The following is a 14,679-nucleotide window of genomic DNA, read 5'->3' on the forward strand; positions in this document are numbered from 1 at the left end:
CGGGCTTCCCATTATTTCCCCTTTACATTTGAGATCACTGAGGCTCAGACAGAGCTAGTCAGTGGGAATAAATCTTCAAAACCATTTATTCTACCATCCCAAGCTGCCTCTGTAAGGAACGTGAGTCCAATTTCCAGAAACTCTCGGTGCAACATGTCAGGAAAGAGTCATTTTCAACTCAGAGGAGACCCAGTGCTGTGGGGTCTTGATAGCATAGCCAAGAGCCCCGGCTGCAGGACCCAGCTCTACTACCTCCTGGTTGTGTGTCCTTGGGCAAATTCCTTAACCTCTCTGGGCCTCAATTTCTTTATCTAAAACTGACAATAATAATTCTTAGTATCTCCCAGGTTACTGTGAGGATTAAGGGAAGGTAATAAATATAAAGAACTTAGCCTAGTACCTGGCATAGTGTGTCACTAAATGTGAGTGAGGATGGCAAGGATGGAGGCAACCTGGTCTCAGGGTCAGATGTATTGTCAGCCTGTCTCCCGGCCTGCTGCTCACCTAGGGAAGCCCAGCCCAGTTAGACTGGGGTGTGTGTTGTGGGGGCATCCGGTGTGGGGAGAGCAGGGAAGGGAAATGGGAAGTCTTGAAGTCAGATAACCTGAGACTGAGGTCTAGTCACTAGTGGTGGAATGCCTGACGCCCTGCCTGTCCCACAGGGCATGGTGGGGATCTGCTGCAGTGACATAGTGCATGCATTTGGTAAATGTGTACAGCCCAGATTGGAGGTATTGTCACCCTCCCTAACAACTTTGCATAGCAGAGAATCTCAAAGTGCTGGGGGAAGAGGGGATTCCAGAAATACCACCAGGGACAGAGAGCGGGAGAGGTGGTCTAGCACAATTTCAGAGCAGCATCATCCCTCTATTATGGATAAGGGGGTTCTGTGCAACATTTCCTTTCCTTTTTTTTTTTTTTTTTGAGACAGAGTCTCGCTCTTGTTGTCCAGCCTGGAGTGCAATGGCGCGATCTTGGTTCACTGCAACCTCCACCTCCTGGGTTCAAGTGATTCTCCTGCCCCAGCCTCCCAAGTAGCTGGGATTACAGGCACCTACCACAACACAGGCTAATTTTTTGTATTTTTAGTAGAGATGGGATTTCACCATGTTGGTCACGCTAGTCTCGAACTCCTGACCTCAGATGATCCACCTGCCGCGGCCTCCCAAAGTGCTGGGATTACAGGAGTGAGTCACCTTGCCTGGCCCTTTCCTTTCTTTGTAAAGCGCAATTCTTGGCTAAAAAAGATTAACATTAGCTGGGCACCATGGCTCACACCTATAATCCCAGCACTTTGGGAGGCCAAGGAGGGGGTGGATCACCTGAGGTCAAGAGTTCGAGACCAGGCTGGCCAAGATGGTGAAACCCAGTCTCCACTAAAAATACAGAAAAACTTAGCCAGCGTAGTGGCGGGTACCTGTAATCCCAGCTACTCAGGAGGCTGAGGCAGGAGAATCACTTGAACCCGGGAGGCAGAGGTTGCAGTGAGCCAAGGTCAAGCCATTGCACTCCAGCCTGGGCAACAAGGGTGGAAACTCTGCCTCAAAAAAAAAAAAAAAAAAAAAAAAAAAAGATTAAGACCACAACCCCTGATCCTGCGCTGTCCAATACATAGTGCTGCGTGGCCAATAAGCACCTGAGAAGTGAGAAGTGCTTTTAGTGTAACACACACACCAGATTTTGAAGACTCATTAATAATAATTTTATATTGATTATATGTTGAAATGATCTTTTATTTTTTATTTTTTTTTGAGACAGAGTCTTGCTTTGTGGCCCAAGCCGGAGTACAGCGGCACACAGCAGCCTCTGCCTCCTGGGTTCAAGTGATTCTCCTGCCATAGCTTCCCAAGTAGCTGGAATTACAGGCACCCACCACCACACCTGGCTAATTTTTGTATTTTTAGTAGAGACAGGTTTCACCATGTTAGCAAGGCTGATCTACAACTCCTGACCTCAGGTGATCTGCCCGCCTTGGCCTCCCAAAGTGCTGGGATTACAGGTGTGAGCCACCACGCGCCACCTGATATTTTATATATATGTAGTCAAAGGAAAGATATTAAAATGAATTTCACGGTCAGGCCCGGTGGCTCAAACCTGTAATCCCAGCACTTTGGGAGGCCGAGGCGGGTGGATCACGAGGTCAAGAGATCGAGACCATCCTGGTCAACATGGTGAAACCCCGTCTCTACAAAAATACAAAAAATTAGCTGGGCATGGTGGCGCGTGCCTGTGATCCCAGCTACTCAGGAGGCTGAGGCAGGAGAATTGCCTGAACCCAGGAGGCGGAGGTTGCGGTGAGCCAAGATTGCGCCATTGCACTCCAGCCTGGGTAGCAAGAGCGAAACTCCGTCTCAAAAAAATAAAATAAAATAAAAAATAACAATAAATGAATTTCACTTGCTTTCTTTTGCTTTTTAAAAATGTGGCTACTAGAAAATTTCTTTCTATTGGGTGGTGCTGCCCTCATTAAAATGACAGCTTTCGTATGCTAGGCCCTTAATGAGCATTATTTCAAGTAATTACTCGCTGCAATCCAAGGAGGCAGATAATATTTGCAAGTCCATTTTACAGATGAGGAATTGAGGCTTGGAGAGCTTAAGTGACTGCCTCCAGGTCATTCAGCTGGTGAACTGCCTAGCTGAAACGACCTCAGGCAGCCAGACTCAACAGCAGATCCCCGCTTAGAAAATCCCCAGGCAGAAAAACAGGCTTTAGTTCGCCCCTTTCAAGTAAATCGGGCCCTGTCCCACCTTTCCTGCCTCCTTCTGGCAGTACTAACCCTATATCCTCTGGCTGGCAGGGCCCACCTTTCCTGCCTCCTTCTGGCAGTACTAACCCTATATCCTCTGGCTGGCAGTCACTTCCCTCCATCGGAAGGCCTTCCAGACACCTGGATCCACTGTCCTTTTTTTTTTTTTCCTTGAGACGGAGTCTCGCTCTGCCTCCAGGCGGGAGTACAGTGGCCCGATCTCGGCTCGCGGCAATCTCCGTCTCCCGGGTTCAAGCAATTCTCTTGCCTCTGCCTCCAGAGTAGCTGGGACTACAGGCGCGCGGCACCATGCCCAGCTTGTGTGTGTGTGTGTGTGTGTGTGTGTGTGTGTGTGTGTGTGTTTATTAGAGACGGGGTTTCACCGTGTTGGCCAGGATGGTCTCGATCTCTTGACTTTGTGATCCGCCCCCCTCGGCCTCCCAAAGTGCTGGGATTACAGGCGTGAGCCACCCTGCCTGGTCCCTACAACACAGAGATCTCACAGAGGCAGGCCAGAATCTGGACCCCGATTTGATGGCTTCCTTGTCCGTGGTTGTACCCACCCAGAGAAGGAACCTCCCCGGCTTCGGTGGCCCGGCCCGGCAGCTCTGCTCACCGCCCCCCCCACCCCCCCCACCCCCCACCCCCGTCGCAACCCCTACTCCTGGCGGGGGGGCGAACAGGCAGCGGCTCTTCGCCGCCCTCAGCCTCTGCACCCTTCAGCCTGGCTCACCGTCCTGCCAAGAGAGACCCGATATCCCATCTCGGAGCCCCGGGGCTGTTGCTATTTCTGCGTGACGGAATTAAACCAGCCTAAATTAGAAGGTGATATTTCATCTCTAATTGGCAAGTTCAAAAGGCCTCTATCGCACTCGGCTGGCTCAGGGATGTGTAATTAAACAAGGTGATTTCTGACTCACTGGGGGCCGGGCCTGGCTCTCCAAGAGCGCCCGGCCGCCGCCCGGCCCGCGGGCCAACGTGGCCGTCCGCGACCAGCGCGCAGGGTCCCCGAGCGGCCGCCGCCGCCGTCCGCCCCCTCCCGGGCCCCAGGTGTTCTGGGGAGCGGCCGCCTAGCTCGGGCGCCAGCGATAAGATCCGGCCTGCGAACGCCGCCCTCGGCCTGGAGGAGGCCCCGGGGAGACCTGCGGCTGCGGCCGCGGCGGTCTGGGGCCCTCAGGGTCCTGCGGGGGCTCCCCACGCTCCCCACCCTCCCCGACGCCCGGGTCCGGAGAGCCTGGCGAGCTAGGGAGCGGAAGCGGGGGCTCGGGCCCACACGCCCTGCTTCACCCGGGGCCGCCTGCCAGCCGTCCCGGGAACCCACTCGGCAGCCGGGCCTCCGGGAGACGGAGGTGAAGGCAGGCCGGCTACAGCGCGCGCCCGCCCGGCCGCCTCCTTCCCCCCAGGCAGGAATGAGTTAACGTCTGCGCGGCCTGGGAATGGCGCGGGGGCCCGCGGCTCCGGCCGGTCTCGCCCGCCTGGGCCCCAGCCCGGGGAGGAGGAGGAGGAAGAGGACGCTGGGCGGGCCGGCCGCGCGCCCCCGGAGGCCTGACGCCGCCTGGAGGGCTGGGCGAGGACAGCCGGCGGCCGCCCCGGAAGGTGCCAGAAGCGCCTGCCCAGGAAGAGACGGAAACGTCCTCCTTGCGCCCCGGCGAGGCCTCGCTTACCACCGCCTCTTCGCCTCCAGACTCCTCTCCAGTCTCCCTCCACGTGTTCCCCGTCTCCGAAGGGGCGGCCGCTTCCCGCCGCTTTTCTTTTTTTTTTTTCTTTTTTTCTTTTTTTTTTGTGACGGAGTTTCGCTCTTGTTACCCAGGCTGGAGTGCAATGGCGCGATCTCGGCTCACCGCAACCTCCGCCTCCTGGGTTCAGGCAATTCTCCTGCCTCAGCCTCCTGAGTAGCTGGGATTATAGGCATGTGCCACCATGCCCAGCTAATTTTTTGTATTTTTAGTAGAGACGGGGTTTCACCATGTTGACCAGGTTGGTCTCGATCTCTTGACCTCGTGATCCACCCGCCTCGGCCTCCCAAAGTGCTGGGATTACAGGCTTGAGCCACCGCGCCCGGCCTTCCCGCCGCTTTTCAACACTGCAGAACACCCCCTCGCCCTGAGGAGTTTCCGCCTCCTAACCGGCTGTCCTTGCCCCTTCTCTGTAGGGACAGAGGGCACCTCCCGTGCGACAGATGCTGTGCTGGGAGCTTCATTCCATCCCCAGAACACGAGGTGTCTATGAACATCGCAGCCTGGAGGGATGAGGCGCTTTGCCTGCGACAGCAGAGCAGGCTCTGACACCGGCCTCTGTCTCGGGCAAAAGCGGCTTCGGCCACGCACACTCAGCCCCACTGTCAAGAGGGAGCTGCAAGAAACAGCCCCCGAAGCAAGGCCCGCCCCGACCCAGTGCCTGTCTCATCTCCCTGGTCTCCAGCCGCAGAGAAAATTTCCCTGGGGTCTCTCGCTGCACCTGGAAAGGACCTGCTACCTAGTCAAGGCTCCGTATGTCCTGTTCTGTACGCCCATAGCTGTGGCCAGCTCTCGCACACTGGCATGACACAAAGAAGACTTTTTTTTTTGAGACCGAGTCTCACTCTGTCGCCCAGGCTGGAGTTCAGTGGCCTCATCCTCCCAAGTAGCTGGGATTACAGGTGTGTGCCACCACGTCGGGCTAATTTTTGTGTTTTTAGTAGAGATGGGGTTTTGCCATGTTGGCCAGGCTGGTCTCGAACTGCCGACCTCAGGTAATCTGCCTGCCTCGACCTCCCAAAGTGCTGGGATTCCAGGCATGAGTCCCCACGCCTGGTCCAGAGAAGACCTCTGTCCTCCTTTGCTCTCCCTTAGAATCATCCACTGCATTCTTGCCCACCTGTCTTTCCCAGGCCAGACGCAGGCTCCACAGGATTCTGGCCCACAACTAGGGGATGGAGGATGGAGCCTCATTAGCAAGGCTTGCTGCCCATTACTCTGGGGATGTGACCCAGAGCCACCTCTTGGCTCTTTTGACTTCTGGAGCCCACCCATGGCTTAGACAGCCTCTCCTCCTGCTCTGCCTCTCACCTGGCTGGTAGACAGAAGGCCGGATGCTGGCAGTGGTGACAACACGGGGCTTGGGTGGAGGGGCGGCAGGGCCCTCACTGTAGCTGGTGTGAGTGGCAGGTGCTGAAGAGGTGGCCGCTGCGGGGCTGTAGGAAGAGGTCTGGGGCCTGGAACCAAGGGGGGAAGAGTTACAGCAAGAATGACAGCCCCCACTGGGGCCTGCAGCCAAGGCAGGCTGGCTCCTGGGTCTTCAGAAGCCCCTGTGAGGACACTTGACAGAGACATCCCTGGGGAGTTCCCAGAAACTGTGGAGGAAGGACCACAGGGGTCTTGGAGGGGAGGAGGGCATTCCTTGGGTAGCTGGCAACACTGCCTTTGGAGAGAGGGAGGAAGCCACCAGCCAGACAGGAGGACACTGGGAAGATCCTTCACTTTCATGGAGACTGCCCGGGCGGGACTGTGGAAGAGTGCAGAGGAGAGGAGATGGCCCTGGTCAGAACCACCTACCCCCTCGACCTCATGGGGCACTAACTTCGTGGCCTCTTCTGCCTACCGTTTTCTATTGTTGCTGAAAGGAACAGCAAAGTCTCAGGTTTCTGGGCACAGATGCTCGGGGGAAGTCAGGAGCTCCCCACCTCCCCACAAGGCCACCCCCACAACCAATGCACACACCTCTTCTGCATAGAATTCCTGTCGCCTTCCTCCAACTGGGTTAGTTGTCAAGGGGCCTGGGGTCACCTTTCCCTGCCTGTGGCCCAGGGACAGTGGGGTCAAAGAGATGGAAAAAAAAAAAGTGTCCTAGTTCATTACCCTCAGGAGAGTCTGTGCATGGCCTCTCCTCCCGGAGAGCTGAAGGTGCTGAGAACTCCTGGAATCCAGCAGCCTGTTAAGCCGTGTCTGATCCAGTGTTCCCAAACTGTATTTGTTCGTAAAACCTTTTTCTTCATTTAAAACTAATGAACGCCTTGCAGAACACGTCCCTGGTCTTTCAGATCTCAAAGGGGATCACATGCCCACACCCAGGGAAAAATGGGTCATTCTGGAGGTGCCAGAGAAGTGAGCCCTGCCTGCCAGCCCCCCATGATTTCCTGCCTTCCTTCTGTCTGTTCCTCAAGGGCCTGGGGCCTGCTGATCCCTGCTGGGCAGAGCTGTAGGATGAGGAGTGCCTTCCTTTCCTCGGCTCTGAGAAGGGGGTGGTCCTGGGATAAGAACCAAACTTCTGAGTGGATCCAGAGAGGTCCGAGGGGCTTTCCCAGACAAGGCAGAGGTAAAATGACCTCCGGGAGCCTCCGGCATCCCAGACCTGGGGGTTGTGCCCACTTGCCCTGTCAAGCTGCTGAGTTTCTGGCTGAGTGAAGCCATTGTGTCCCCTCCCCAGGCCCACCTGCCCTTCTCTGGATAGATTCCTGTGCCGAGACCAGCAGAGTAGGGGTCTCCATGGAAGAGGAAGAGACAGTGTCCAAGGGGTACAGGGCTTCCATGGTGATTGGGGGCAGGCCAAGGGGCAGTGGTCTTAGCTGGACTCCATCAGTGGAGGACACTTTGCTCGAAGCCCAGGAGCTACACGTCCTGAGTAGGGACTGGCAATGGGAAAGGCAGCAGTGAGCAGTGAAAATTTATGGCATCCAGTGAAAATTCTGAAGTCATGCCCTCATTAAAGGCTGGGGTATCCATTTGCCTCCCGTGGACTCCCTCAGCTCCAGCTCCACCCCGGCCCATGTGCAAGGAGGGGAGGTTGCTTTGCTCAGAGTGCAACCCTGTGACCCCTTCTGCTCCAGCCCCACTCCCTGCTGGGCAGCCCTCCTTGCCGCTCTCCAAGCGCCACCCAGGCCACAGCTCTCCTGCAAGGCAAAGGGAAGGGAGGGAGGACTCCAGGAGCTTTGTGGTGAGCAGGCCCAGGACAGCGAGACCTGAGCTTGGTGCTGGTGCCTGCCTTTGAGCAGGGTTGGGGACCCAGGGGTGACTGCCTGTAGGGCTCCAGCGTCTGTAGCCCCCCACCATTCAAATTGGGAGGCTTCTTCCCGCTCAACAACAGGGACATTTCTTGCCCTCCTCAAAGTCTCTTCTTTATGCAAGTAGCAAGGCCAATTATGTGAAGAGATTCTGGTATAGAGAGGGGAAGTAGTGTCCTAAATGCCCCCAGGAAACTGGGATGAAGCCACCCCTGGAAACCCAGGGCTAGGCTCCTTTCTCAGGCTTGAATTGGGCTGGGGAAAGGCTGGGCTTGGCACCATGTGGGTCACGTGAAGCCTGGAATGGGGGCAGTAGACAGGCCTTCCAGCCAGTTTGCCCACATCAGTCCCGCCTCAGGCTGCACCGTGGACCTACCCATCCTAATCCAAGAGGCATGTCCTCCCCAGCAAACCCTGGGGGCCAGGGTGGGAGGCTGGGACACCTGGGCTCTGACCCCAAACACTAACTGGCCGACCCTTGGAAGCCCAGACAGAGAGCTGGCTCCATGTAGCCTGATGTGCCACATGCCACTACAGAGTGACCTGCCAGCCTGGCCCCTCTGCCTCTTCTTTTCTCCTGTGGCCTTTGGTCTCTGCCTTGCTGGGTGTCTAGGAGGGCAGGCTGGGATGCAGGAACTCACAATACTTGTTCCTTTGTGTTAGGTGTTTTACAGACATTTTTTCTATCGTAACCCTATATAATAGGTGTTTGGTAAACATCTTAACAGACGAGGAAATTGAGGTTCGGAGAGCTTCAGTTGCTTTTTCAAGGTTATACACAGTAAGGTGTGGAGCAGATGCAAATCCCACTATACCAGGTGTCTCTGGTGGTAACATGCTTCTCCGAAGAGAGGGGAGGGGAAGTGGGAAGTTCATGGCTAAACTCTCTCTGACCAAATCCAACCTGCCTTCTGTGCCCAGTTCAATGCTCCCTCATCCAGGGAGCCCTCCTTGATTTCTCCAGCCCACAAGGACAACTTTTATTCTACCTAATTTGAGTTCCAGGAACAAAGACTTTCCACACAGTCCCCTTTTGTTATCTGTGTGTGTATGAGTGTGTGTATTTGTGTGTTTGTGTGTGTGTGAGAGAGGGACGGTTACCTCTCTCACTGTTGTATGTGTCCCTGGGGAGCAGAGTGACAGTCCTTGCCACAGTGGTGCACAGCCCTGAAATTCACTCTCAGCTTCCCCTTCACACTGTGCACCAAGCAGCACTGGCCTTGGCTTCCTCCAGGCCCGTGAGCCCTAACTGCCTTGGACATAGCTGGCCACAGGTGGACCCAGAGTGGGGCATCTCCTGCCTCCCTTCCCCAGGGTCAGGCTGGCACCTGTGGGCCAGTTACCTTGGACTGTCGGCGGGGCTTGAGGCAGGGGCTGTGGCAGAGGCGGAGGCGATGGCAGTATGGGCAGCAGCTGTGGCCAGGGGTGGCGAAGCCGAACTGGGAGAGGCAGCAGCAGGCGGCTGGGCGGAAGCGGGCAGCAGTGGGGTGGCGGCCTGGCTGGTGCACACCGGCGCATGCTCAATAGGGGTGCTGATGGGGCGGGACCAAAAAGACAACAGGTCAAGGGAGCCTGGAGACCCTGTGTGTCCCCTCTGCATGGGGGCAGGTGACTGCAGCAGAGGCAGGCTGGGCAGAAAATGCCACCTGCCTTGCAAACAGAGCAGGATCCTCAGAGAGTGTGTCTTCCAGTTCAGGGAAGGAGCTTCTCTAGGATCCCAGGAGCAGAGGCTGAGACCACAGGAGCGTCCCAGTAACATCAAAAACTTTTTCAATCCTGAAGGAATTTTCCGCCCCTACCCGTCAATTTTTTTCTGTACTCCCTAATTTTTCTTTCTCAGCAAAACATAGTGTGGTAGAAAAGCCGATGGAATTATCCACCCAGGTTCCTCCCTGATCCTGTTTTCATTCTTCCGCATTCAGTCAGGGCCATACGCTACCTTGAGAACGGATGATGCAGCAAAAAAAAAAAAAAAAAAAAAAAAAAGCAGCGGGAAGATATTTGAGTGCCAAGGGCTTAGGCTCTGGAGTTGTGAGAACCTGGGCTTTGGGCGCTGAAGGACTCAGGGCACCAACAATCCACACTACTGAAAGCTACCATGCCAGGCAGAGCAAGGTTACCTGGACGCAAGTGGGCAATGTGGCATGGGGGTTCAGGAATAGAAGCCCCTGTGCCCCTTTTTAAGGTCAACCCTGGGGAAATGGTAGGACCCCAGGGTTCCCCATGCCCATGTAGAGGGGCCAGGAAGACCTGAAATAGCCCAAAGATCCCCATGCCTCTGTGTGGCCTGGGTGCCGTAGAGGATTTGTCCTGCACCCGTGAGTGACTAGAACATGGTCCTGAGCACCTGCAGGTCTGAAAGACTTTGTAACTGAGAAAGAGAAAGGTGATCACTCTGCCAGTGTGGACCAAATGGGATGGGGCTGTCCCCGCAGATGCCAGTGCAGGCAGAATCTGACAGAGGACCAAGGTGTGCCCACACGCCCCCACCCTGAGTGCCTTGGCGTTCTGCAACCATTTCTTCCCTAGACCCACTCTCGGAAGACAAGAGCAGTCAGAGCTGGGTTGCTACCTGTGAAATGGGGTTGGCAGAGAACAGAAATTAAATTATAGGAAAGCAAAGAAATGTACGTTTTTTTTTTTTTGCTCTTTGACTTGTATTTGGATTTGCAACAACAGCAACTGGATAAATGGAGCTCCTGCAGGTGGGAACGACTCCCGCCTATACTATGCAGTTTGTTTATTGATCTCATGCTATGTGCCAGGCATTCCTTATGATGTCTTTACTTCCTCACAGCAGCCCTCTGATAGGGTTTCATGGACTCTATTTAATAGATGAGGAAATGGTAACAAAGAGAATTTAGTTGCTCAAGGTCCTACAACTCATCAGCAAAAACAGCAGCATCTGATTGAGGGTTGTTTTGATTCGAATCCTTAACCAGTACCTCATAGAGGAAGAAATAAACCAAGTAGAATCTTTCCCCAATAAAAGGCACTATTCTTATTGGAAATAATTAGAATAACAATGCTTTCCATTACTGAGTGCTTGCTACAGTATAAGAAATTACCCTATCACTCCATTTTATCCTTTCAACCTCCCTGAGTGTTCAGGATTGTGACCCTCATTTTGTAGATGAGAAATCTGAGGTCCAGAGAGATCGTGTCTCTAGTAAAACATCACAAAGCCGCGAAGTGGCAGAAAAGGGCTTGAGCCTTTACCACTGTAACACCTCGCAAACTTCCGCGTGTGCTTGAAGCCCCTGGGGATCCTGTTAAAATGAAATCCTAGTTGAGTAGGTCTGGGACAGGACTGAGAGTCTGAGTCCACATTTCTTTTTTTTTTTTTTTTTTTGGAGATGGAGTCCCGCTCTGTCTCTGTCGCCCAGGCTGGAGTGCAGTGGCGCAATCTCAGCTCGCTGCAACCTCCACATCCCGGGTTCAAGAGAGTCTCCTGTCTCAGCCTCCCGAGTAGCTGGAATTACAGGCATGTGCCACCATGCCCAGCTAATTTTTGTGTTTTTAGTAGAGATGGGGTTTCACCATGTTGGCCATACTGATCTCAAACTCCTGACCTCAGGTGATCCGCCTGCCTCAGGCTCCCAAAGTGCTGGAGTTACAGGCGTGAGCCACCATGCCTGCCCGAGAGTCCACATTCTAACAGGCTTCCAGGTGATGCTGATGCTGCTGGTCTGTGGGCCACACTTGGAGTAGCTGGCACTACCAGGGTCTGCTCAAGATAGGAATGCAAGCGGACCCTGAGCTGTTTGCGGAAGCATCACTGAATTGCTTTCCTCCATCTGGTGAGGTGTATGGTAAAAAGGCCATGAAATAGTGTGAGAGGGTCACAGGAGAATAGAACTGGAGAAGTGACAAGATTGAGGGTTGACTGCCACCATGGGAGAGAGTGCCATCCTTCTCCATAACTGTGTGGGAAGCTTTCGGGATGGGCAAGAGCAGTGGCTACATCCTGCCTGGGTCTTCCCTGACTTAGTGCTCAGGAAAAGGCAGCCTTGGGTAGCCCAGCTTGTAGGCCTGCAGCCGTGCCTGGCCCCGGCTCTTCCATCAGCCACTTGTGAAAGAACCTTGCTTCTGGAAGCCATGCCAGTGATGTGACAGCCCCAGAGAAGTAGCTGCAGTCTCTGAAGCCACACCACTGAGCTGGCTGCTCAGACCTTCCTCTCAGTGTGGGCAAGTATGGTCGAGGATGGCTTGGGCTGACACAGAACACTGGCCTCCTTGATCTGCTCTCCATGGCCCTATTCCACACTTCCAGCAGGCTGCTCGGAAATGAGGATACTGCACAGAACAAGGGCACTGATAGTGTCCAGGTTGGGGAGAGTATTCCGCAGGACAAATAGGAAATTGGCTTTGCCTGTCTACTTGGCTCCAATTCACTGATAGGCCAGCTTACCTGCTGCTCTCCCCAGCCATATCTCCAAATGAACCCTGGATTCCAGGGCATGAAGTTGGAGCTGGATGTGGGCCCTAGGAAATTCATCATTGACCACAGCACCAGGACAATGGTCACCACCAGGTGTATCTGGGTGTGCACCTGAGTGAGCCTGCTGCTTGGGGTTCTTCCTGAGTGGCATCCTCTCTAGGACCACTGTCTAAAGACTCCAAGAAGCCAGGGCCTAGGGAAGGCAGAGGAGGCATTGAAGGATATCCCAAAGGATCTTATTCCAGGTCAGTTCCTACCTGAAGTTCCATGAGCCCCCAGAAGCATCCTAACAGGGGCATCATAGAGCAAGCACTGCAGAGAAGCTACTTGGCCCTGGCTTCATTCCTAAAGACGGTGCTGGTGAGATCACCCCAGCCTGGTCTAAGATCTACAGTTTCCTCCTGCCTTGGTGATAATGACGTTTAAACATCTGAGCGAAAACCAAATCAAACCAAATTAGACCCAAATGCTCATGGCTTCATGGGGGGGATAGCATGGCCAGGAGAAACACAGCCTGGTCACTGTCCCCTTTTCAGCTCATCTCTTCCCTCAGTCTGGTCAGCATCAAGGTGGATCATGTTGACTGTGTGTCCCCGCTCTTCCATGGTGGCCCTTGGTGGGAATGCTGGGGTTTGATTGATGCTGTTATTGATAACTACGATACTCTGTCTGGAAAGGATGGGATAGCAGTGGTGGTGATGCTGGGTCTTGGGGTCATTGTCACTGGACTTGGGTCAGAACTGTTGGTGATGGTAGAGGCCTCATGAATGTATTGATAGTGCTGAAGGGGTGATTGCCACTTTTGGGGTGATGATGCTACTTGTGTTGGTTAAGATGGTGAAGCATGAAAATCTCTGTTGATTGAATGATGACAGAATGCCAGTCAGGAGATTGGTCTGAAATTATTCATGCTGCCACCCACCGAGTCTACATTCCACCTTGATGCCTGATGACTGTGGCTCAGGGGAACCCTGAGTGGCAACACTTTGCCCCAGAAATGCTCCACTGCAACTCCAGGGTCCACATTGCCATTGTGATCTAGGAGAAGAATGCCTCATCAGCTATAGTGTGAAAGGTGCCCTGGAGCCTTTGCTAGTTCCACTTTGCCTTCAAAATACATTCAAAAATACCGTGGCCTTGGAGTCTCGGTGCAGACCACTACTAACCATGACATCCTCTGCATTCTCTTCATTCCAACCAAAATGATTAACTTGGGGTTCTGGGACACTCCTTCTCACCAGCACCTCTGCTCGTTCTGCTTAGAGTATCTGTCCAGCCTTTTGTGTCCGTGTCCACTCTAATTCTAGCCATTCCTGAAGATAAAAACACACTGACCTCTTCTTCCAGGAAGGCTTCTTTGATCCACCAGTTGGAGGGATGCTCCCTGTCTCTGGACCATACATGATCAACCTCGCATTGGGAACATAGCCATATCGGCCCTTTCCGATTCCTTTAGCACCCACAGCAGTCAGGCACCTCCACAAATGTCCATAGACACCGGATGCTAAATGAGGACATCTCTCCTGCTAATACTTAGTGCTTTACATGAAACCCAGCCTGAGGCCCCCCAGGGTACTACATGAAGGGATCTGGGGTAGGTGGGAAGGCGGGAAGGCAGGGGTTCAACCTGGTGGTTCCAAGAGGGCTCTGGCAGCCTGGGGGCTGGGAACAGGGGTCCAAGAACCCACCTTAGTGGTTGGCTAAGGTTCTCTGCCAGCCTCAGGATACCCGCTGCTCAGGACGTTACTCTGTCTGGCAGCCCCCTGCCCCCAACCCACCCTCGGGCCTTGCAAGTCCTCCGAAAAACATCAGCCAAATATGGGTGTGCTCCAGGAAGCCTAGATGAAGGCAACTATCCCCCTTTCTACCCCTTGGGAATCCTCCAGCCAGGATGAAGCCTGCCTGGTACAGGCATCAGACTGCTGGAGGCAGGATGAGGTGGGAGGCCAGAATAGGTTGGCAGGGGGCTTTAGGGAAAATCTCAGGGTGGATGGGCAGGAGGCAGCGGCCTCCCACGCCAACCCTTCCTGGTGGGATTGCTAAGGTTCCTGGAGGCAGAGAAAAAGCCTATGCCAGGCAGCAGGAATGGGTGCAGGGGTCTGGCCAGTCCAACCACAGAGGAGGCAGGAGAGCTTTGAGGGCTGGGCCTCAGCATCTGCTTCTAACGTAAGTGCTGCCACTCTCATGTCCTCAGCCTGTGATTTCACACAATGGAAAGTAACATGGAATTGGCCAGGAAAAGCTTTGCCATCCATGGGGTACTATCTACTTTCTAAGTGGTCAGGCCTGGGTCAGGTGAATGGGGCGCTAGCTTGTGGCTCACAGGTCAGCAGGACATGAGCCGAGGCCTGGCTGGTATCTTTTTGGCTGCTGCTGCTCTTCCTAGCTCTTCCTAAATGCTCAGGACTAGGACAAGGCCACAGGTAGGTGAGAGCTGGAAGCAAGACCCAGGTGGAAGCCTTCCCAGCCCTCCTGCTTCCTGCCACTTGAGCAAGACTCTGCAGGGGCTGC

The 14,679-nt window shown here is 54.3% G+C and overlaps 1 protein-coding gene across 4 annotated transcripts in view; it reads right to left on the minus strand.

Annotated features, from left to right (window-relative positions):
* The window catches only part of LDB3 (LIM domain binding 3), a 70,091-nt gene that overhangs the window by 23,342 nt on the left and 32,070 nt on the right, over positions 1-14,679 (minus strand). For 2 of the 4 annotated variants that reach the window (XM_074382185.1, XM_039477787.2), the window contains 2 exons: positions 9,071-9,259; positions 5,797-5,942 (listed from right to left, as the gene is read on the minus strand). In XM_074382185.1, the coding sequence (XP_074238286.1) occupies positions 5,797-5,942; positions 9,071-9,259 (335 nt within the window). The remainder of the gene's footprint in view (positions 1-5,796; positions 5,943-9,070; positions 9,260-14,679) is intronic. The other 2 variants (XM_010340553.3, XM_010340555.3) reach the window with 1 other exon arrangement.

Source organism: Saimiri boliviensis, chromosome 12, assembly GCF_048565385.1.
Source record: "Saimiri boliviensis isolate mSaiBol1 chromosome 12, mSaiBol1.pri, whole genome shotgun sequence".
Lineage (NCBI taxonomy): Eukaryota > Metazoa > Chordata > Mammalia > Primates > Cebidae > Saimiri > Saimiri boliviensis.